Source organism: Eublepharis macularius, chromosome 4 (assembly GCF_028583425.1).
Source record: "Eublepharis macularius isolate TG4126 chromosome 4, MPM_Emac_v1.0, whole genome shotgun sequence".
NCBI lineage: Eukaryota > Metazoa > Chordata > Lepidosauria > Squamata > Eublepharidae > Eublepharis > Eublepharis macularius.
Genome location: NC_072793.1, coordinates 55,677,385 through 55,700,478, shown reverse-complemented (window position 1 = coordinate 55,700,478; position 23,094 = coordinate 55,677,385). Strand labels below are relative to the sequence as shown.

The 23,094-nt window shown below is 40.0% G+C and overlaps 1 protein-coding gene across 10 annotated transcripts in view; it reads right to left on the bottom strand.

Annotated features, from left to right (window-relative positions):
- Positions 1-23,094, bottom strand: part of TENM2 (teneurin transmembrane protein 2) — a 1,076,616-nt gene that overhangs the window by 461,682 nt on the left and 591,840 nt on the right. For 6 of the 10 annotated variants that reach the window (XM_054977117.1, XM_054977118.1, XM_054977119.1 and 3 more), the window contains one exon: positions 14,782-14,991. The exons of the other annotated variants lie outside the window; for them this stretch is intronic. In XM_054977117.1, the coding sequence (XP_054833092.1) occupies positions 14,782-14,991 (210 nt within the window). The remainder of the gene's footprint in view (positions 1-14,781; positions 14,992-23,094) is intronic. 10 annotated transcript variants of the gene reach the window in all.

Here is a 23,094-nt window from a genome sequence, read left to right as displayed (position 1 = left end):
AAGCTCTTTCCACGTACAGGATTCCAATCCAATGTAAAAAGTCAACAACGTGACCCCTCTTATGCTGTAGACCTTCAACTGTCCTCTCACGTTGATAGTTTTGGGGGTTCCTAGACCCTCAGGCACGCAGAATCACAAAACTGAATAATTTGAAAAATGAACACATTGCATCGCTCTAGCTGTTGGAGGGAATAAAACAGGAGCACAAAAGCACTCGTGCAGGTAAATTCCAAAGGGGTAGCCAAGTTAGTCTCTGTCATAGTACAGCCAGGGCTTGAGGATTCCTCAGAGGAACCTTGAACTGCTTTCCTGAACTGCTACTGTGTTGCCTGCTTCTTGGAACTGTTTCTGACCTCTGACCTGGCCTGTTTTGACTACTGTCTTGATTTACAGACGTAGTGCATCCCTAGCCTTGTCAGCTGGTTCTCATTACCTGTCAGTAGTACTTTGCAGACCCAGCTGTTGCCTGAAGCAGGACAGTCTCTCAAAGCAAAAACACAGGAGTCTTGTGGAGCTTGATTATGAAATAATTAAAAACTTGTTATTCTTGCATAGTATTTTGTGAACTATAGCCTACTTCATTAGATACAAAGGCAAATGAGCTAGTTGGACAATTCTGGTCAAATGCAGGGTCATTGTTTAGATCCAAGAATCTGTGATGCCCATTTCATTAGATATAAAGGCAAATGAACTAGGCGGACAAATGTGGTGAAATGCAAGGTCATCACTTAGATCCTAGAATCGGTGATGATTTAGGTTGTTTCTATAGTTCCCACTAAGAAACACAAGAGTACTCAAAACAAAATATTGCCAAACTTACTGTGCTTTTTGTAGTGCTTAACCTCTGTTTAGGTATTATCCCCTGTAATTCAGTATTTCCCAATGAAAAGCAGTATTTAGTTCAGCATGTTTGATATATGTAATCCTGCTTTATTCAGGGTTGGCAAGTCACTCCTGGTAACTGATGGGAGGCAGGGAGAGATGGCAGGTGGCTGTGGGAGGAGACTTACCAGTGTGTGCATGTGTGTGCTCATCAGTAACATAATGGCATCACTTCTAGAAGTGATGTCATTACATTGCTGCCACACCAAAAGTGCTCCAAACCATGGCTTCATGGTGATGTCATTTTTGGGCCCGAAAGAAATTATGTCGTAACATTGCTGGAAATGTGATGACATTGTCAGCCAGGCCTATGGAAGTTGGTAAGTTTCCCTGTTTCCCCCGTTTATTTTCCCACCACCCCCAGCGGAGGAGTGGGAACCCTAGCTTTATTATATATATGTACTATAATGTTCTAGTGAGTTGTTGCTTAATTTTTTAATCAATTTTTATTGCATAATTTTGCATGTATTATACTGTTCTTATTGCATTATTTTAATTGTGTAATCTGCCTTGAATCTCAGTGATAAAGGCAAACTATAAATGAAGTAAACAAGCAAACTCATAATTCAGTTTTAAGAGATACAGTTGTAGGCTTTATGTGTTCATCTTTGATTAAGATTTATTAAAAGTTTTTTTTAAAATGATAAACTTACGGTAATTAAAATAAAAAGGAGTCTGGTGACAGTGAAGATTCACAGATTTGTTATGACATGCTTTTGTTAAATAAAACCTATTTCATCAGATATGACACTACATAAAAAAAGATTTACCTAACTTTTTCTGTTTTTTATTTTTTTAAAAAAACTTTTATCTATTTTTTTTATCTAGTCTCCACTCCCATCTTTTTGGCTTGAAGTAAGCCTATGAATGGACCAGAGCACTCTTCTGACCATATCTAAATCTAAATAATACAAATCTCTTGAGAACAAAGTGGGGGCCAGAGGGAGTGTTATCCAAATTGAGGGGAGGTCTCCTTATAAGTTAGGGGAATTAGCATTCAAGGAGATGCAGCGAAAGGGGATAACTGGGATCTCCACCAATGTATATGAGGAGCCCAACAGGGGTGCATGAGTAGGTACCAAGACACACATGCACAGAGCATGGGGCTGGACAGACCTGTTATAGGGCGAAACATGCCCTGGAGCAAAACTGACATCTTGCTTCCAGAAACAATAGCTTAATGTCTTGTATGGAGGTAGAACAATAAATTGGGAGAGGTGTGATATGACAATATTAGGGTCTACTATAGGAAAAAATATAGCTTGATGACCTGGTAAGTGTTGGACAAGAAAGCTATCAGGTTCACTGAATAGCTTGAATAGGTTAGATAGGGGGAGGGAAGGCACAGAAGGGCGTTGCTGGGATTAAGCTGGGAGTCTCCTCAGGGAGCCTCGTTATCTCTGCTGTTTTCCGGGGCATGGGAGTGTTCAGTCAGTTAGCCTCTATGACTCATCATGACCAGTAACTTTCTAGTCTCCAGGCCAGCTGGCATCCACTCTACCTGAGGCCACGCAGTGTCTGGAACTTTTTGCAAGATGTTTATGATATTCTGTATCCATAAACTGCCCTTTTAGTATGAGCAGGGGTCTGACTGCTAAAAGGGCTTTAAATGTAAGGCCAATGGGGATTTGGTTTCTGGTGCTTCTGGTGTGGAGCTGGCTTATTTAAAAAGTGCTTTAGTTGGTCTAACTCCAGGATGTATTGCACGTCCATAAGACTTGCATCTAGATGGCAGCAAGGGGTCTGTGCTGGAAAGGGCCTTGGTCTTTCAAGCTGCAATGTGTTTCCATGAATTTCAGATATTTTCTTTAAAAAAAAAAGACTAGCTCATTCTGTTTTGAAAAGTACCAGGGGATCTTTAATGTCCTCACTATTGAGCCCACATTAATACAGAAGAAAAGTTCCTCTGGCAATCCAGCAGCTACTAAAGTCCAGCTGGGATGGATATGCATGTCTAGGTTTCTTATCTACAGCTTAAACCAATGTCCTTCTGGCAAAGAGATGAAGTTGCTACCTACTGAGCTGCTGAAACCCTTTTATGTAGTTCCTGAAATAAATACATGTCAATATTTTGTTGGGCACAAGAAAAGAAAAGCTAAGGATTCAGAATTTTTGTTGCTGCTGCTGCACAGTCTACCATGTTAGTGGAAAAATAAAGAACCCACTTTTCCCACTTAGTACAGGGTAATACTCAGCCATCTTCAGAGGAGTCTATTCTGTGTCTGTGGGATTCCATTATTATAGGGCTTTAAATTATACTGCTGAATACTACAGATACCCATTTTGTAAATTCAGATTGCAGAAGGTCACAAACTAGAATATCTTAGAAGAGCAGACAAGGACATGCAAAAGAGTTTAATAAAAACAACATACAAAATGAGAGGACAGCTTTATGGCAGTTCTGGTATCTTTAACATGAAATTCTTGACTTTATTTTAAAATGTACAAATATACCATTACTAATACAAACTGATACTGTTCCCTTACATGACAAATTATTTTTATTATCAATTTATAAAGAGCTATAACATCAGTATACCTAATTCTTGACAAGGCCAAATCTGTGGAAATTTAAATCCAGAGAACCATGAACAGACAAGACAGATATTTCCACAAGCCCCAAAACACCCCAGGTTTGCAGAAATATCTGAAATCTAAACAAATAAAAACAAAACAAAAAAACACACTGGGGGAGGTTAACCTCCAGATAATAGAATCAGTGCCTGTAAGTTTAAGAAGCAAATGCCCTCTGAGGACGTTGCTAGGCAGCCACAACAATATTGCCAGTCGAAGCCTTGTTTCTGACAGTAAAAGCAAGGGAGAAAGGAGGCAGGCCTTTTCCAAGGGTACTTTGTTCTTTGAGGGAGGACTCATTGTGAGTCACCCAGGCCCAACTGCTCATTGCTGTTCAACATCAGCCACCACATAAAAGCCAAAGTGGTGTAGTGGTTAGAGTTTCAGTTGAGGATCTGGGAGACTGAAGTACAAATGCCCCACTCTGCCATGGAATCTTGCTGGGTCATCCTGGGCCAGTCACACTTAGCTTAATCTACCTCACAGGGTTCTTGTGAAGATACAACAGAAAAGAATGATGTGAGTTGCTCTCGGTCTACATTGTGAAGAAAGTTGGGGCATAAATGTAGCAAATAGGAAGGAAAGATAGCATGGCATAGCTTGTCAGATCTCAGAAGCTAATCAGGATTGGTATTTGGATGGGAGACCACCAAGAAAAACTTTGAAGAGGAAGGCAATGGCAAAATACTTTTGTTTCTCATTTGCCTTGAAACCCCCTTCCGAGGCTTGCTGTAAGTCAGTTGTGACTTTTCAGCACTTTACACACAAAAATGTACACACATACATAAATAATACCTATAGCTGGCAATGGGGAGCAGATAAAAGGTAGGTTGGGGGGGCTGGCTGGAAAGTAGAGTAGGAATCAAGGAAAGCTGAGGATATGGGGGCTGCCAGGAGGAAAGAAAGAGGAAATAGTGTTGGCAAAAGTATGCAATGAAAACTGTGGTGCTCCTCACAAGCCCTTGCGGGTTCCTAATTGCGTAACTGGGTCAGGCCCGGTGGCTGACATTGTGCAACTCAGCCACTTTTCCCAAGGAGATGCAGCCAGTGGTAGGGAAGGTAAAAAAAAACTGGAGATGGGGGAGGGGAGATAAAGGTATGTTGGCTGGTGAGTGAGGAAGCAGAAAAAGGGGGTATGCTATGGGGCTTTCAGGAAGAAAGAAGAAATACTGGGATGGGGATGAAATGCCCCCCTGAAAGTCCTTATGGGTCCCTGGCTTGTAAATATATCTAATTCTCAACATGTCAATATGTCTAATTCTCAACATCTGTGTATATCTAAATTCAGATATGGGCGCCAAGGACAGACAAGACAGATCTTTATTCAGATCTGAGGTAAACTCCAGATCTGCAAAAAAATCTGAACTCGAATGAATGAATGAATGATGGGGTTTAAAATCCTCCAAAATGATAGCAGCAGAACCTGTAGTTTTAAGAAAGGAATGAAATTGTTGCTAGCCTTCAAACTTTGGTTTCTGTCAGTAAAAAGGATGGGGACGGGACCTTTAAAGAACTGTTGTAGCCAGGGCTTTTTCCTAGGAAAAGAGGTGGTGGAACTCTCAAGGGGGAAATGAGGGAGAAACACACGGGAGTCATTGAAATAATATTATTTTTATGTGCTAGGGACTTACATAATTTTTGCTGCCCCACTGTAAGACAGATTCTAATTTAAGCAGGGGGATGACTTTGAACTTGGCTTGAACTTAGTCATAATGGAACTAAACTTTTATAAGGAAAACGTTATAGAGACAATGTTTTTCTGGCAACATGTAATGCATAGGTCCAGATACAGCTACACTGGGACTATTTTCTGTTGTCAGGTGGAAAGTTAATGGTTGGAGCAGAGTCTGATGGCAATAAAGAGAAAGGTTACTGGTTTGTATGGGGACTATGTAGAAAGCTAATGTCATTGATTTGGGGTAGGACACAAAGGATTTATTCTTTGGTTTTAGACTGGGAGGGTGCTTCCACGCGATAGCTCCCCCACCATTTCAATGCATGATTATAGGTGAAGTGAGGATTTTCTAGTCACATTTTCATAGTCCCTTCAAAGATTGGTCGTTGAGCTCTTTCTGACAGTAAACTACCACTTGCTTGAATGGGGAATGCCTAATTCCAGTCAGAATTGCCAACAGGTTTGAAGGAAAATATCTTGTCCTTTTAACAGAGGCTTAATGGGGAGAGTACTAGCTATCGTCCCCCACTCCAAATTCTAGATAACAGATATGAGGACTGTGCACAGACTGCAGAAAACAATCACAAATTTGCTCATAGCACACTGGTCCTTGAATTTTTTCCTGCCCTAACAGTGAAATCATAAGCAGAGTTATTCCAGTCTAATATTATTACATAATAAAAAGGTGTGTATTTTTAAAAAATGTATTAAAATTATTTAACACTCTCATTCAGAAGGATGGGGATATTCAACAAGTAATTCACTTAACTGGAGAGAGGGGAAAATGATCCATCTGGCTTGAGGGACTTTCTGCCTGCATTCATATATGCACCTTGGGAAGCAAAAAAACAGCAGGAAGTATAGCTGAGCATGCGTTCCCAGCACAACCAGACCTTAAACAAGAACACAGGCTTCCAACAGTGACTCTAATTGACACATACACATGGAAATTAAACCCTGAGCAGCACCTGCAGCGCCCTTCCTGAGTCAGCATCTGCTCACCCCCCACGGTGAAGCAAGCAGCTTCTTCCACACAAGGACAACCCCCATTTGCGGATAACGCAGCCAGCTCGTTCCACTGCTCTAAGCGGGGCGTCAATCTGCCCACCAAGCTTTCTGAGAAATGGAATCCACAGTAGAGACCAAAATGGCGGCTGACAGGTAGGACCTATCTTTGTTCCTTCCACGCTGATCTACTCTGTGGACTTCATCCAAGAAGGCAAGGTTGGAGAAATCGACTGGAGCCTATCTTCTTGATAAGGTGATTAAGTGAGTACCGCTGGGTGATTCGAGGAGTTATCTGCTCTTTTTAATTAGAGGGAGACAGCCTTCATTCCTCAGCAGCATTCCATCTCGCCGGAGTTTTTTCTTTTTCTTTTAAGTGATTTCTTCCTTTCCCCCTCACCTAAAAGACTGTGAAATTTTATTTTGTATCCTTTATCTGTGCCCAGGACGATAGCCATTTCAACGGTGGAAAACTACAAAGATGTCTGCTATTCAGTTCAGCATTGACACATTCAGTAAGTGAGACGTAAGATAATTGGGATTTCCTCTCTGATCAACAAGTTAACTAAGAACTGAGTTTCGGAACTAAGACAATATTTTACAGAGCTCTTCTAATTGTTGGGAATTTTGCCAGATCTTTTCCTTTCTTTCTCCCTTTACTTTTGGCTTGCTTTACTAAACTTCTTTTTTAAGAAGGACTACGACAAATGTTTTTGTAAACAAACAACTGATTTTAATAACTTACATTACTGGGGTTACCAGGACTGCAAATCACCTAAAGGGAAAGATATAAAAGTCTTTACATCGGAGATTTAACAAACTTGTGGACATAAACAAAAGGGGGGGAATATGGTGGATTTTGAACTGCATAGTTTCACCATCTATTACCACCTGCTAGACTAAAAAATTGTTACAGTCATGAAGCAAGCTTGAGAAGAAATTATACAAAGGATCTCTCAAGGAATACCTTCCTTGAATGTTTGCTAAGCAAAGTAAAGCAAGACTATGGAAATATTTTAGCTAAGATGTGTCAAGGGGACAAAGATCTTCCAAAACTAAATTCTAAAGACAATGAATCAGCACTGCTATCTCAGCAAGCTGATCAGGCCATGAAAGGAGTTCTTGAAGAAGAATTATGGATTTGAACTATCTTCTGGACTGCCCAAAACAAATCAGGCATCTCAAAGAACCAATCAAGCCATCCAAGAACTTAAGAAACAGTTGGAGAAAAATACTGATGTGGGAAAGGGAACTGAATTTCAACATTCACTACAAGCAGACTTTGAATTGAGAAAAAATAATCTAGACTTCTATGACGACTCTGTGAAGATCAACGGTGATTTTGACTCAGGAGGTTATGCCCTACTGAGATCCCAGGGATTACAGATGTAAAGGAGATACTGAAGGCATATATTCTGTTATACGCAATTATGGTTGACTATCTTGCAAAATTGCCATCAATTTACTTGATATATAATAAGCAAAATATGCTACAAAGTAAAGTTTTAGAAGATTTGGTATTTATAACAAATAATAAAATTAGGTTAAGAGGTAAATTAATTAAAGTAGCAACTTATGAGGCTAATAGCTTCCTAAAATGAGTAAATGTTGGAACCAAAATATGTGGAATTCCCCCCTTAAATAGAGCTTATATCTAAAGGTCACTCCTTGGTAATTTATTAAGAACCAATTTATTTTTGATGGAGTGGGGAATTCTTAGCTGCCAGTTTATTTACATAACTTCTCGAAGTAATTGTCAACTTCCCCTCCTTTTTTCTGTTTTTTATTTTTCTTTTCCTTATGAAATATTACTTCTTTCTTTATGAAATACTATCTTTCTTAGTAATTTTTTATTATATTCTGTGCAAAATTGTCATCAATTTGCCTTACATATAATAACCAAAATAATATCAAAATAGCTACTTATGATGTTAAAAGCTTTCTAGAAGGAGCAAATGCTGGAATCAAAATGTGGGGAATCTTCCTTTTAGATAAATGTAAAATTTAAAAGATTTTTTCTTCTTCTCCCTGTTGGAATATCATTTCTCTTTTTGTGAAATACCATGTTTCTTAGTAATTTCTTATTACTTTGTATGCTAATGGATTAATATATTAAATATATAATAGCTAATTTTCTTACCGAAGACTAGACTAGTTAACTAATTGCTAGATAAATAACCAAATAAAATGAATCAACTCATTGTTGACAGAGGGGAATTTTTTTCTTTTAGTAGTCTATATATTTGATTACTTATATACTTGCCTAGAGTAATTGTTAAGTTTTTCTATTCCTCTTCTTCCTTTTGCTTTATTTCGAAGTGATATATCTGCATATATTGTCCTTATTATATATTTTTAATTATGATTTCTAATGGATCAACATATAAAATATATAATGGGTTAATCTACTAATTTAAGACTGTACCAAATTTTAACAAACTAAGTCAAGAAATGTAATTAATATAAATAATCTGTGATTGAATTTAATGTGGATAAATAGCATATAGATGTTTATAGTTTCATTCATGCAAGATCCTCAACAATAGGTAGAAGTATAATTTGTATTGCTTTGGCCTATCTGCTTGGAATTGAGGAAGGGGTGTGCAAAAATAGTTCATATATTTTACTTATAGTTTGTAGGTACTGCAATGTACTATTATTTATTCAATGTATTTCACAGCATACATAATCTGTTAGATCTATTTAATAGTTTTCTGTATAAGGTTCTATGCACTATTAATTGTTCTTTTCTATTTCTTAAATAAAATCTTTTTAAAAAAGGAAGTGTAGTCCACAGTGTACTAAAGCTTCTAAGCATTCTCTTTGCAGAGTCAGACCAAGGGAGAGGGGATAAAAGGTAGGGTTGCTGAGTATTTTCAACAGGTGCTGGAACACCATTTCACTGCATTCCGGCTGAAAAAAGCCCTGGTTGTAGCCTTTAAAGGAGGACTCTTTGGGGCTAAACCTGCCAGCAATCATCAGGTGACTTGCATGACTCACTCAATTACCATGTGACTAGTATGACTCACCCAGGCCTGACTGCTTGTTCAACAGCCACAAAAGCCAGTGTGACGTAGGGATTAGCGTTTCAGACTAGGATCTGGAAGACCCAGGTTCAAATCCCCACTCTGCCAAGGAAACTCAATGGGTGACCTTGGGCCATTCACATCCTCTTAACCTAACCTTCCTTACAGGTTTGTTGTGAGAATAAAATGGAGGAGAGGAAAATAATGCAAGCTGCTTTGGTTTCCCATTGGAAAGAAAGCTGAGATTTATATAAACTAAATAAAATAATAATTATAGTTGATGATGGGGGTCAATAAAATGCAGGTTGGATTATTATTATTATTATTATTTATTACACTTCTAGACCACCCTCCCCATCAGACAGGCTCCGTAGGTTGTTGGTTGAGAAGGAGAGAAGGTAACAGTGAAACGATATGGAGGATTTTAGGAAAGGGAAAGAGGAAATTGTGGGTGACAGAAAATGAGATTCTCCCCAAAGTCCTTCCAGATCCTCTCCTTGTCAATAATATCTGATTCTCAATGTGGCCTAATCTATGGATACTTAAATCTGGAGTTTGGAACCATGAACAGTCAAGACAGATATTTCTATAAACTTGAAAAATGTCCCAGTTTTGCAAAAAAACCCACCACCCTGAAATCTAAAAAGAGGGGGGAGGGGGTTAACCTCCCCAGATAATAAAAACAGCACCTGTACCTTTCAGAAACAAATGCTCTCAGAGGCTATTGCTAAGCAACCACACAAAATTGCCAGCTGTGTATACATGAAATAATAGATGTAGTTGAAAATGAGAAGTAAATTGGTAGCTGGCCAGGAAAGAAAAAAGGAAGAAGGGAAAGGTGAGGACACTGGAGTTGCAAGGAGGAGGGAAAGAGTAAATTGTGTGGGGAAGGGCATACAGGGGAAATGAGGTCTCCTCCACAAGTCTTTGCAGGTTCGCCACAGCACAACTGGGCCTGATCTGGTAGCTGGCCCTGTGCAACTGGGCCATGGTTTTCACTGGTAGAGGCTTCCAGGGAAGGAAGGAGGGAAAGCTGAAGATGAGGAAGCAGGCGTAGGTTGGCTGATTGGTGAGAAGGAAGTAGGAAAATGGGAGAGTCTACAGGAGTAAATAATGTAGGAGGAAATAGTAGGGGAAGGGAAAATGAGATCTCCTCCCCCCCCCCCCTCACAAGTTCTCGAGGTCCCTTGATTTCAATGAACTTAGATTGGAGTGAGTCTGCTTAGGATTTCACTGTATATTTCTTACTTACATAAAAATACCACTAGTAGATCATCTCATTGCAACAGCAGCTAATATATATGTTAGTATATATACAAATGCATAAGTTCGGCTGAATATTATATTTAAAAATAAAAATGTAAAAGATTGCTTAATTAAAACTAGCATATTATTTAGCTGAATAAAATGCAGCTGCAAGTTAAATCAGATGGTAGTGATTAAAAGGGACACATTGCTACATATTTTAATTATTGAAAATTTTCTCAAACATGATGTTTAATAATAATACAATCCATTAAGTTAGCATGGTATCTGAAAAACTGCATTTTTATTTCATTTTAATCCTGGTTTTGAGCAATTACAATGTCATTGTTCTACAGTAAAAAGGTTGAATCCATTTGTTGGGTTGTTATGCTAGTTATGATTGATGTCACTTCTACAAATGATAAACCAATCACCCCAATGATGTAATGTCATTTTAAGAGTGCTATAATCTCATTTTCTCAAACTGGAAGCACTGATGAATTCTAATAAAGATTTATGGTAGATTAAAGGCCGTCATAATATCAACAATGGGTTGCTCATTTGATAGGAGATTTGATTAGGTAACTTTTTGAGTGTATGAATTTTCCAAGTATAGGGCTAGCAGGATGGGAACAGGGCAGTGTAATCAGATGACTATCAGCTCATTTTAGGAAAGATTCATCATAAACTGATTTTGAATTAGAATCTACTTGTGAAGGTTGCAGAAACATAAGTATGCATTTAGTCAAAGAGCATAATTCATCCTTCTTAAGTGCTACTTTATTAAAGACAATATGATCAACATAATAGATCATAGTTACACAATTATTTTAAACCTTCACATAATTCTGTCTGTTAGATTTGGATTGCGCTCTTCCAAAGGGTACTAGGAAGTATGATAGATTTCACCTAATATTCATGGGTTTCAAAATCCAATAAAGAAACCTTACTCACAGCAAGCAATCAAATATATTTTTCTCCAACCTGTATTCATAATAATACTAAATCCTGAGTCTGAAGTTTTGAGAAATAGTAATAAACAGGATAAAAACATGGTAGCTTCATCTTCAACACCACAGACAATTTTAGATTTTGGTGAGAGAGCAGCTGGTTTAATAAATTTAAAATGGATAAACAAGTTGACTTGTAAACTTCATTCATACTTACTACTTTATGCTAGCAAAATCACTGCAATATTTTCTTGTACATCTACAAGAGATGTACTGATCACCTACAGATCACTGACACAGATTCCATTACTCCAAGAATTGTTCAGCACAAATACATTGATTTCAACCATTGAAAACCATTGAAAACTACTGGTATCTACTCTGCACTGCTACAGATCAGCACACTGCTGACCATACATATCTTTGGAAAAAAAGGAATATTGCACAGATATGGTCTGTCCTTAACTGTAATGTGTAATGATGAGTAATGTCAACGTATATAACAATTTAACTGAATGTTACGACATCTTAATGTTTCACAGGGTCCTACAACACCCTACCTGGTAATATATGAATGTCTCTTCCATCCCTATTCCAGCTCATTCTATGTATATAAAGCTGTTGCACATGCTAATCTCCCCAAAACCTCAATCCTAATCTCATTTATTTATATGATGGTGGAAAGTACCAAGTTGCAGCTGATCTATGGCAATGGTGTAGGTTTTTCAAGGAAATAGAGGTGGCTTCCTTGGTGGTCTTCCATCGAAGTACCAACTTTGTAATTCCATTATATGAAGTGTATATCATATTGATTATTGCAGATATATTTATAACTTATCGAATACAGTATTTGTTAATGAATTAGCACTTGGCATTTTCCCTCTGATTCAGTTTGATGAAGGATATTGTATTGACTTTTGTATGTATATTTATATCTTATTGACTATTGTATTTATTAATGAATTAGCACTTTGCACTCTGCCTTTGATTGAATGAAAACATTGTGATTGAAATTAACATTGAGGCACGGTACACTTTCATATCATAGACACCTGCAATTGTTTTCTCTGCAGAAGGCCTTTGATCTTCCTTTTTGCTAGCTTCTAAGAGCTCAAAGGCACAACAACCAGGGTCACAAAAATCAAACATGCAATGTTGGTATAAATTATTATATTATATCCAAAGTGCAAAAGTGCAAAGGTGCAAATATGTATCCAACAAGGTTTAAAGTGCATATATATACAAAAAGAGGTAGTCTATCGGATGAACAATAAATATATTTCTATATACAATTAATATTCTGGTGGTGGGAGAGTGCAGACGGATGGAAACATGCGCGTGGAGATTGTCCAAATGTCCAAGAATGGAAACACCTGGAACTGTAATGGTGTGTGGAGTGGGGAGAGATGCCAGTGGACATCCATAGAGTCTAGCCCAGGATGAAGAAAAACCGAAACGGGAATTGGAAATAGCGAGCTGAAGCCCGTCGGCTAGGTGTCTTTGGACACGTCCTTTTTCCATTCTTGGACATATGGACAATCTCCACGCGCATGTTTCCATCCGTCTGCACTCTCCCACCACCAGAATATTAATTGTATATAGAAATATATTTATTGTTCATCCGATAGACTACCTCTTTTTGTATATATATGCACTTTAAACCTTGTTGGATACATATTTGCACCTTTGCACTTTTGCACTTTGGATATAATATAATAATTTATCCCAACATTGCATGTTTGATTTTTGTGACCCTGGTTGTTGTGCCTTTGAGTTGTCCGTGTAGCCAGGGGGTTCCCTTTGTTGCTTAGCTTCTAAGAGCTGACAAGATTGGGCTGGTCTGGGCCACCCAGGTCAAGTATGTACCATTGGTGAAACATCAAATTAGAACCACAACTTCAAATATCAAAATGACATTCTGATCAATGGTAGGCATACACTAAAAATTCTTTATTATTTCCATGTACCACTTCTGCTTCCCTGTCAAATACAACTGCTGCAAATTTTGCCTCTGGTTCATTTCTTTAATTTTACAGCTCACAAATGCTGATCATGCTGTTTACTGTGATATGTGTCAAGACAGAAAAATCCACATAAAAGATCTCTTTTATTCTCCAGTTACGGATTTTACATACTCATTAACTATTGTGACAAATAAATATCATGCCCTCTCAAGTAGTTACGGTACTTAAATGATAGTATAAGAAGGTTGGGGGAATCAGAATCAAATGGTCTTTGATATGTTCTGTGATGCATTTGGGAAGGGGGGAGGACTCCCAATAAAAATACACAGAATCTTTGAAGATGTTGATAATTGCTAACCTAAATTAACTTTAAAATTAGACAACAGAAGAATCTCAGACCATAATTTCCTGACTCTATTTTCCACATTGCTTTTAGAAAAAACTAACTTCTGAGTAGAATGAAAAGAATTTCCTCGTCAAAAAATTAAATTTGTAGGTCAGAAGCTATTTTCTCATTTTAAAAAATACAACAAATACATTTCATAGGCCATGAATCAATGGCAGAGAGCATAATCACTACATTTAAGACAAATAGAATGTTAGGATTAGCTGTAGTATATATCACTCACACCCAACCAACCCACTCACCCACCTGCACTCACAAAAATAGTAAGAAACAGAACAACAGGATCAGCTTTTTGCATTTTAAAAAACAGTCAGCCCCGACGCCAGGGTTTCTGGCACCGGAGGCCGGCCTCGCGCGTGCGCCCGGACTGCGTGATGGCATCATCATGTGATGACGTCATCACGCAGTGCCACCAGTGGGTGGCTGGGGCGGAGCGAGGAGGCTGCCTGTGCGCCGCACCGGCCACCTGTCGTCCCTGGCCCGTGACTGCTGCGCCTGCCCGGGAGTGGGCAGCAGCAGCAGCAGCAACAACGTGGGGCTGGCTGGCGGTGGCACAGGACATGCGCCTCCGCCCCCGGCACCCCCTCTGGTGCCCCCTCTGGCCCCGCAGCGCCCACGGCCCCCGCCTCACCGCCTCAACGGTGGCGCCAGCCCTAAAGCCAATGGATTATTCTATAAAATTACAAAGCAATGTTGCTGATTTATGTAATATGTCTCGGATATATCTCTCCTACAAGCTATGAATGGGAATTTTAATCAAATAATAATATGTGTTCATGGTTTCATATTGGAAATTACTAAATTAAAAGAAACACTCTAATTTAAAATGTCATCATCAACAACATATTAGATGAATATTTAGTTACGAACACAAGAAAAGTTAATCCAACAAACTTCTTAAAACCTCTCTACATTTTTAAAGCAGCACAGTGATAAAAATATGCTCGTTTCCCTTATTCCTTATCTTGAAGTTTGATCCATTACTTGCATAACAATTTGCCCATTTGGGCTATGAATTTTAGAATTAGATGCCACATGTATAATATTTCCTTACCACTGCTGGAAGTCTGTTGTGGCCCTGAGCATGCTCTTAGCAGGTATGAATTTGGGGAGAACTCTTCATCGGGGTTGGTATCCATGATTTGGTGGGAAGTATTGCTGTCTAGCAAGGGCATCTGGCAGCTAACTGGTGGTGGATTATGGGTACTGGGCAGCTGAGCAGAAGGGAGAAGGCTAGACGATGATGTAGGTGGAATGGGACGACCTGGGAAAGAGGACAGAGGGATCAAAGTTCAGCAATGAATGTAATGAAAGAAACCATAATAACACCAAAATAGTTTGTCACTACATATGATTTACAGCTAGGGCTAAATTGAAAGACATATATCATATTCAAGTCAGTTTACAAAGCATTCCAAGGTAGATTAGCCTCTTCAGAAAACATTTTCACAATAACATCCTGCATCTGGTTATATGACCGACCACTGTTGCTGATTTATGCAATATGTCCAGGTGAAATGAAGCAAAAACTTGGATTTCAAAGTCTTCTAATTTTCTAACTCTTGGAAATGCCAATGAATAAAATGGATGCTCATCCTTTCACAACCACTACTTGATTCAACATCAGTGTTAAATTCAAGGAATTTCACATTCATTACACTTGTAGCAGTAGTAACATGAAATACAAGAGTCAACCAATCACAAGGAAAGCTTTCTCAAATGTTGTTTAAATTGTATGCATAATATAAAGATTTTATAAAGCAGTTTCCCTCTACAGAATGTTCCAGTCCAACTACAGGAAGGTCCATTTTTGAGTACTGATTTAGACAACCTACTAGCCATATGGAGTTTTCTGTTTTAACATGACATATTTGCTTCTGCATAAGGGTCAATCTTTTTATCCTATTACACTCAGAATATGTGTGTTAAGCTCTTTGAGAATAATTTTATTTATTTGTTTTATTTATATCATATTTATATTCCGCTCTCTCCGCAAGCGGGCTCAGAGCAGATAACCTTAAAATCATTTTAAAATGTTCCATATTAAACGTTCCATATTCTATATACTTGTCAGAGATGCTTTAGGCTGATCCTGCACTGGGCAGGGGGTTGGACTAGATGGTCTGTATGGCCCCTTCCAACTCTATGATTCTATGATTCTATGATTATATAAAAATAGCAGCACTCTTTGCCTGGCGGCAGCAATAGAACTATTAATAAGCAATTCAGCAGTACAACTACATATAACAGCACAGTAACAGCAGCTGAAAAACAAACAGTGGTGGGCAGCTTCACAGGGAGGGGCGTAGATGTTGCATCCTCTGGCCAGCGGAGGCCCAACCTCAGCCATGAGCCTGGCAGAACAACTCTGTCTTACAGGCCCAGCGGAAATATAGTAAATCCTGCCAGCCCCTGGTCTCAGTAGACAAAGCGTTCCACCAGGTAGGAGCCAGGACTGAGAAAGCCCGGGCTGTAGTCAAGGCGAGGTGGGGCCAGGGACTGATAATAATTGTTTTTCTCCTGATAGGAGGGTCCTCCGGGGAATATAAGGGGAGAGATGGTCCCTCAAGTACACTGGCCTCAGTCCGCACAAGGCCTTATAGGTCAATACCAGAACCTTGAACCAGATCCAGTACTCCACTGGCAACCAATGCAGCTCGCGCAGTATTGGTGTAATATGCCCCCTATTTGGTGCTTTCATAATGATGCACGCCACTGCATTTTGTACCAGCTGCAATCTCAGGGTCAGGCTCAAGGGTAGGCCCACGTAGAGCAAGTTACAGTAATCTAACCTAGAGATGACCATTGCCTGGATCACTGTAGTTAAGTCACAGGTAGAAAGGTAGGGGACAAGTTGCCTGATCTGCTGCAGGTGGAAAAAAGAAGACCTGACAACCGCTGCAACCTGTACCTCCATTTTCAGGGAGGCATCCAGGATCACCCCCAGGCTCCTGACCCTCGGAACTGGCACAAGCTGTGCCCCATTGAGGGCTGGGAGCCAGAGTCCTGAACTCAGTCCACCACGGCTCAAGTACAGGACCTCCGTCTTTGTTGGGTTCAGTTTCAGTCAACTCTGTTTCAACCAATTAGTCACGGCTGCAAACGTATGTTCCAGGACATCTGGGGCTGAGTTGGGCCGGCCGTCCATTATCAGATATAACTGGGTGTCATCTGCATATTGATGACACGCAAGCCCGAAACTTCTCACCAACTGGGCAAGGGGGCGCATATAGGTGTCAAACAATAAAGGGGAGAGCATTGCCCCGAGGGACTCCACACACCAATGGGTGACGAGGTGACAATTTCTCCCCAAGCGCCACCCTCTGTCCCTGACCGTGGAGAAAAGAAACAAGCCACTGTAAGGCAGTCCCTCGCATCCCCACTTTGGCGAGGTGGTGAGTCAGAAGATCGTAATCGACTGTGTTGAATGCTGCTGACAAATCCAATAATATCAGCAGCGCCAAACCACCTTGATCCAGATGTCTGCGAAGGTCATCCATGAGGGCGACCAGTAGCATCTCCGTCCCATGTCCTGGCCAGAACCCAGACTGAAAGGGATCTAGGGCCAAGACATCCTTCGGTGGAACAAAGGTATCTTCAGGGTTGTGTGGAGCAATAAAGCTAATAACTTACTACTTGATTTGGGTTCAAAAGCATGTAGTGCAGATCATCAAGAAGAGATTTAATATGTCCTCTGTGGCCAGTCTCCAATAAAAAGGCCACAGAATTTTACACCAACTGCAGCTTCTGAAACATTTTCATGGCATCAAGCGCATTGCAATAATACATTATGGAAGGTAACTGGATGTCAGGGGCAAAGTCAGAAGTCTCAGATGAATATCACAGTTAGCCAAATTTATCATCTGAAATTATGAAAGTCAGAGCCGGTCAATGGCATTATCTGGGAATCAAGCAGCAAAGATCTCATTCAGGCTCCAAATCTGAAAATTCAATGTCACCTCATCTAGAACTTATATACCCTCCACACCTACATACATCAGCCTGATTATATTAGTTGCCTCTTTCAGTAGACTCAGGTCATATTCATATTTCAACATGTCTGGGGCCTGATTTAGACAAAAATGGGGTGGTAGAATTCAGAGGAGGCAGAACGGCCTATACTATTTAAGGTTACACATGGGGAAATCACATGCTTAATGTTCCTTTATGAAAATAGAAATTTAGTAGATCAGAGAGAAAGATTCTAGCCTAGTACTTCATATGCTGTGATAGTTTTCTGCTTACAGGGAATTATTCATGTATGAGAATTTTGGAAAATATAACCCCACCTCTGTAGTCTGACGCTGAAGTAGTTAATTCTGTCATCTATTTCACATCATTGGCCCTTCATGCTGCTGCATGTCTGGACCAAGATTAGTTTAAATCTGATTCAGAGCCTACATACAGGAGAGCAATTTTTTACATTTTATTTTCAATAAATGTATGTCTGTCTCCTTCTAGACCATGAGTGATCCTCCACCGCCACCCCCACTCCTGCCACACAGCTCAAAGTGCATTGTGTTTTCAAGGAAGAACTTGCATAACAAATACTTCAGGTGACTTAAGAAATAGTATGCAATTTGTCTGTCTCTCCTGGAAATTTGTCTAAATGGCCTTTCTTACCAATACAGTGTTAATGGAAGCTCGCGGCTTTATAAGGCTTTCAAAAAAATCTATAGATCCACACAGAAGATAACATATTGAACTGTGACTGTAAATTGTGCACACATGTATCATATTTTTTCTGTTTTAAAGACATGGCTCTCTGCAATGAACAGTACTTAGGAGGTCACAGTTCCTCTGGGTGTTTATAAGACATTTATGTCAATGCTGACAAATAGACAAAAGTAATTTTGTCAGGGCAAGTTAAGGATAAACATGATTTCGATTCACCGCTGTTATATTCCTTCTCACAGGTGTTTCTTCCTGAAGGAACAAACCAGTCCATCTGTCTTAGATGAAATCATCCTTCCATACTGTGATTTTGCTTTCCTCTTTAAATTAGTCAATCTGAATCACCATATCAAAGTGTTCAGCCAACAGAATTCAGTACAGCCTTATCTACTTTAAGGCCTCAACACTGAATGATGACTCTGCAAGGGTCTATGGTCATGGCATTTATCTGCAATCAATTTATGATAGAAATACCCAGATATCCAACTTTCTCCACTAACTTTAACCCTCCTGATGAGGAAGGACAGACAGCTGGAGATTTTTTTTTGTAGTGGACATATTTATTATGCTTGTCAGGGAAAAAGAAATCAGAAAAGACCTGCTGCTTGACTGATCTGGGGGAGGAGTAAAAATGGTTTGTGTCTGGTGGGATGAAGAAATTGTTCAGGAGTAGCTTAACCAAGTAGAAATGTGACCTCTGTATTACTGACAATGTCACGAGATGCACAAGCTCTTCTACATATATATTAGTAATTATTTATTTTCATTTAAAGGCATCTTGGGGAGGCATCTTATTTTATATAATCTTGATTAAAATGTAGAAGGGGATTACCCAACATTAAAGGTTTACTAATATCAGCATAGTTAATGGCAGTGGTTTCTGTACTAGTAAGGACTGGATTTTACATATATACTTTGAGAAACTTAAATCTTAAGTAAACTGAATATTGATATTTCTTTTTTTCCCCTTAATTCCCAAAAGACACTGAATAAATGTTACATGTAAATTATCATACTTATTTTGGTACCGCTTAAACAATCCTTTTAATAATGTCAAGTTCTGCCATGGGCGCCGCCCTGTGAGACACTGGCATGCCTGACTTCAGCCTTAAAAGACCTTCAGGGAATATGTGGGATCCCGCTCTGTGGAAGGAGGGGGGTATACCTCACCCTCACACCCCCTCAGTCCACCCGCAGGTCTCTTCAACCTAACATAGTCCCAGCTGCCTTTCATAACAGCTGTCTCCATCCAGTTGTCGGTCTTACTCCTTTTCCTCTTCATCTTCTTTCCTCCACCTCCTCTTCGCAGCGCTCTCGCTCCCCTCTACTCCACCACATTCCTACACAAGCCACCACACCCTGTGGGTGGATTCTCCTTATATGCTTTCCCCTATTCCCAGCTCCACCTGCCAGCCACGCCCCCCTCTGCACTCTAGCCACGGCCCTCATTGTCTCAGGCAGCCACACCTGGATTTTCTCTGCTGGCTGCCCTGATCAGCCACAGCTGTGCTTTCCTGGCTGGCTGCCAAGCTTCCCTGCTGAGTGCCTCAGGGCGCCACACCTGGGGTGGCTTTGCTCCCAGCTTTTCCTGGTCCTGCCTAATCCCCTCCAGCTTGTCTGGAGGCTGGGGCATGGTCCTGAGCTATCTTTGCTGCTGCTTTTCCTCCCCTGCCGGTAAGGTTGCTGGCTGCCTTGTTGGCTGCTCCTGCTCCCTTTACCTTCTCCCTCAGGTCTATTTCCCTCCAGAAGCTCCTCCTCAGTCTCTCTGCCCGCCCCCTGGTCTCCCACCGGAGGGTGGGGCTAGCTGGCTTCTACCTGCCCCACCTGACCCTCTGGGGCTTGGGAGCTGCTTCGCCGTCCTGTGGCTGGGGTGCCTCTTTCCACCCTTTTATTATTGGTCCACGCTGGCCCTGGGTGTCCATTGGGGTGGCTGGGTGGTTGTCCCCCAACTGTCTCCTGTCCCCTCTTCCTGGTAAGTCCAAGGGCCGAGCCTCAGACTCCGGACAAATAATACATTTCAATATATCTTCAGCCGAGCAAAGTTTGGGCAATATTATAATTAGTACGTATATTGGAGCTACAGTATTCACAGTATGTGTGAGAGAACTTGAACTAGTTTTACTTGTTCAAGCCAAAACAATTGTCACACTTTTGTCAAAGGGACTGATACAAGGTCGCAAAACACAAAGCCCTAGTATGCCTGTTACTGAGGTCCTCTCTAAGCCTCCAGGACATAATATGGTCAGTCCCTGCCATCTCCTATTGTCCACAACCAGCACTATCATCATGAAGGTAAACTCCATCTGCAGGAGATTGGTCTGGTCAAACCTCATGGGTACTCCAGGCAGGAAAAAATCTTAAGGTTATGTTCCATTTTCAACAGATGAGAAACTGAGGTATAGAAAGGTTTTGTGGCTGAGAATTCGAGGTGTATCTACAGTGGTACCAGTCTGCTAAGTTATAGACACTTATATTTGTTTATTTTATTGAATTACCATAGAGAAAAAAATCCCTCATGTTCTTTGGTTGAAAGGGAGCAAGAACACAAAATTTAAAGGTAGCAACCAATTACATTAAATAGTAGCAACCAATCACATTCAGTGCCAATTAACTCTTTTTCTTTACTTGACCTAAGACAGTGGTTCTCACTATAAAGCTCATAAAGAACTGATTTTTCAGTTGCCATCAACCAGAAGTGTACATTTACTTCCATCTCTGGCATGATGCCTGCACCTCAATGAGGCTTGAAGCTAGAGTTGCTCCTCTTTTTGGCAATCTGTGCTTGGGTAGCGAGAGGAAAAAATTGCAGCAAGCAAACTTGGAAGTGTTATCACACCTCTCTAGGAATCACTGGAAACTGTATTTTTTTTTTCCTGAAGTGATGCTTTGTTGTGTACAACAACTGTCCACCCCACCCATCTCATGCCTGGTGCCAGCCATTGGCTGGTAACCCTACTTGTAACTTTCCCATTCCTCCAGTAGGAGCTGCTTCAGGGTGAGAACCACCACAAATCTCATAGGGCAAGGGACTCATCAACCTTCCTGAAACAAGGGACAGGTGCCACAATGGAGATAGTGCTCAGAAGAGCTAGGTGGCATGTCACAGAGTCACATGTGTCTCCTGAGGCACTAAGCGAGCATCACTGAACAAAGAGATATATTTACTGGTAATAACAGGACCTAACTTTTTCTTATTAGGAACCCAATAACAAACAGAATGCTTGTGAAATGTTAAAGTGTATGTCTGAAAAAATAAATAAACAGAATCAGATTTATTACTGCTCTGTTTCTAGAGAAGTAATCCAAGCAGCAATTCTGAAATTTGACACACCTTGCAAAAATATGAGACACTGTATATGAGAAATTCTCACACATTCTGGCTCTGTTTAAACACTGCATGTAAGATGCAAGTAAAAACAGGAAGGATTTTCATAGTTTAAAATCTGCATATGCTCTGCCATATGTGAATATATGGTATCCCAAATACAACTTTGTGTGTTTTCTAGCATGAAATTAGCTTGACCACATTTACTAAGAACTGAAAATCTTGTACAGAAATGCAGAGGTTATCAAAATCAGGGGTCAAATGAAATACTAAGTAACATCAAATGCTGATTATCTCACATGAAAATAGTGAAATTATAAAATGACTGGTGCTCATCACCCTGGTAATTTTTGTAAAAGTTACAAATTTTACCTTTAATGTAATTAAGAAATCATTATGAAAATATATCTTGTTTCTCTGATTATCATAGGTATCTGTGCATCTTACAGAAAATCACAAGGTTATTTTGTTATATTCATAAATGCTTGACAATGAAATGTTAGAAATAATTTATAAATCTGCAAATCCAGGGAGAAGAGAAAGAAAATTAACCTTTTGAAACATATGATCACACAGCAAATGGATTTCAGAAATAAACTAGAACTCCAGCATTTAAGTTATTGGATTCTATGACAGGAGCCTTGTCCTCCAAATTATTCAACTTGAATTTGCAAGTTAATTTTACATTTAAAAAGACTATAGAAAGATGACAAGAACAATGATAAAAATATACTGAGGCTGGCCAGAGGTGAAACTGGGTGGGATCAAAACCCTGCAGAAGATGGTCCATTAGTTCAACCTTTGGCTGCAACTGACTGAAGCATTCAAAGTACAGTAGACTTTACCCTTCTCCAGAGCTCCAGGAGACCCAGCAGCCCCAGTCTGTAACCCCATTAACATGAGGCGAAACTACTGAGGCTAAACTGTAGATTGTACCTGCAGAGATAGCCCTCTTTTCTCTGTATCTATGACATGTACCAGTACGAGGTGTCATTCATGGTTGTGTGAGATTTGCTGGAATGAACAAGAATCTGAGTTTAAACAGAACAAGCAGCTAATTTAACAGTGGGTTGTTTGGTTCAGTCCAAACCCTTTCCTACAACAGCAAGAGTTTGCTTGCACAGTTAAACTACCACATGTAATTTAAGAGACATTTGAGAGATTTGTGCTTTCCTATGTTCCATGCTGTCTCAAAAACTGCAAGTCTCTGAGTTTCTTTTGCATTGGAAGGAAGGAGAAACAGCTGGTGGCAGGGACTAAGTAGCATAATGATCAGGTTGATTGCCTTGTAGCCTACCTTTCTACATTGCAAGGTCCGAAGCCATCTTCCAGCCTAAATAGCCTTGCTGCAGCAGAACTGGACATTTC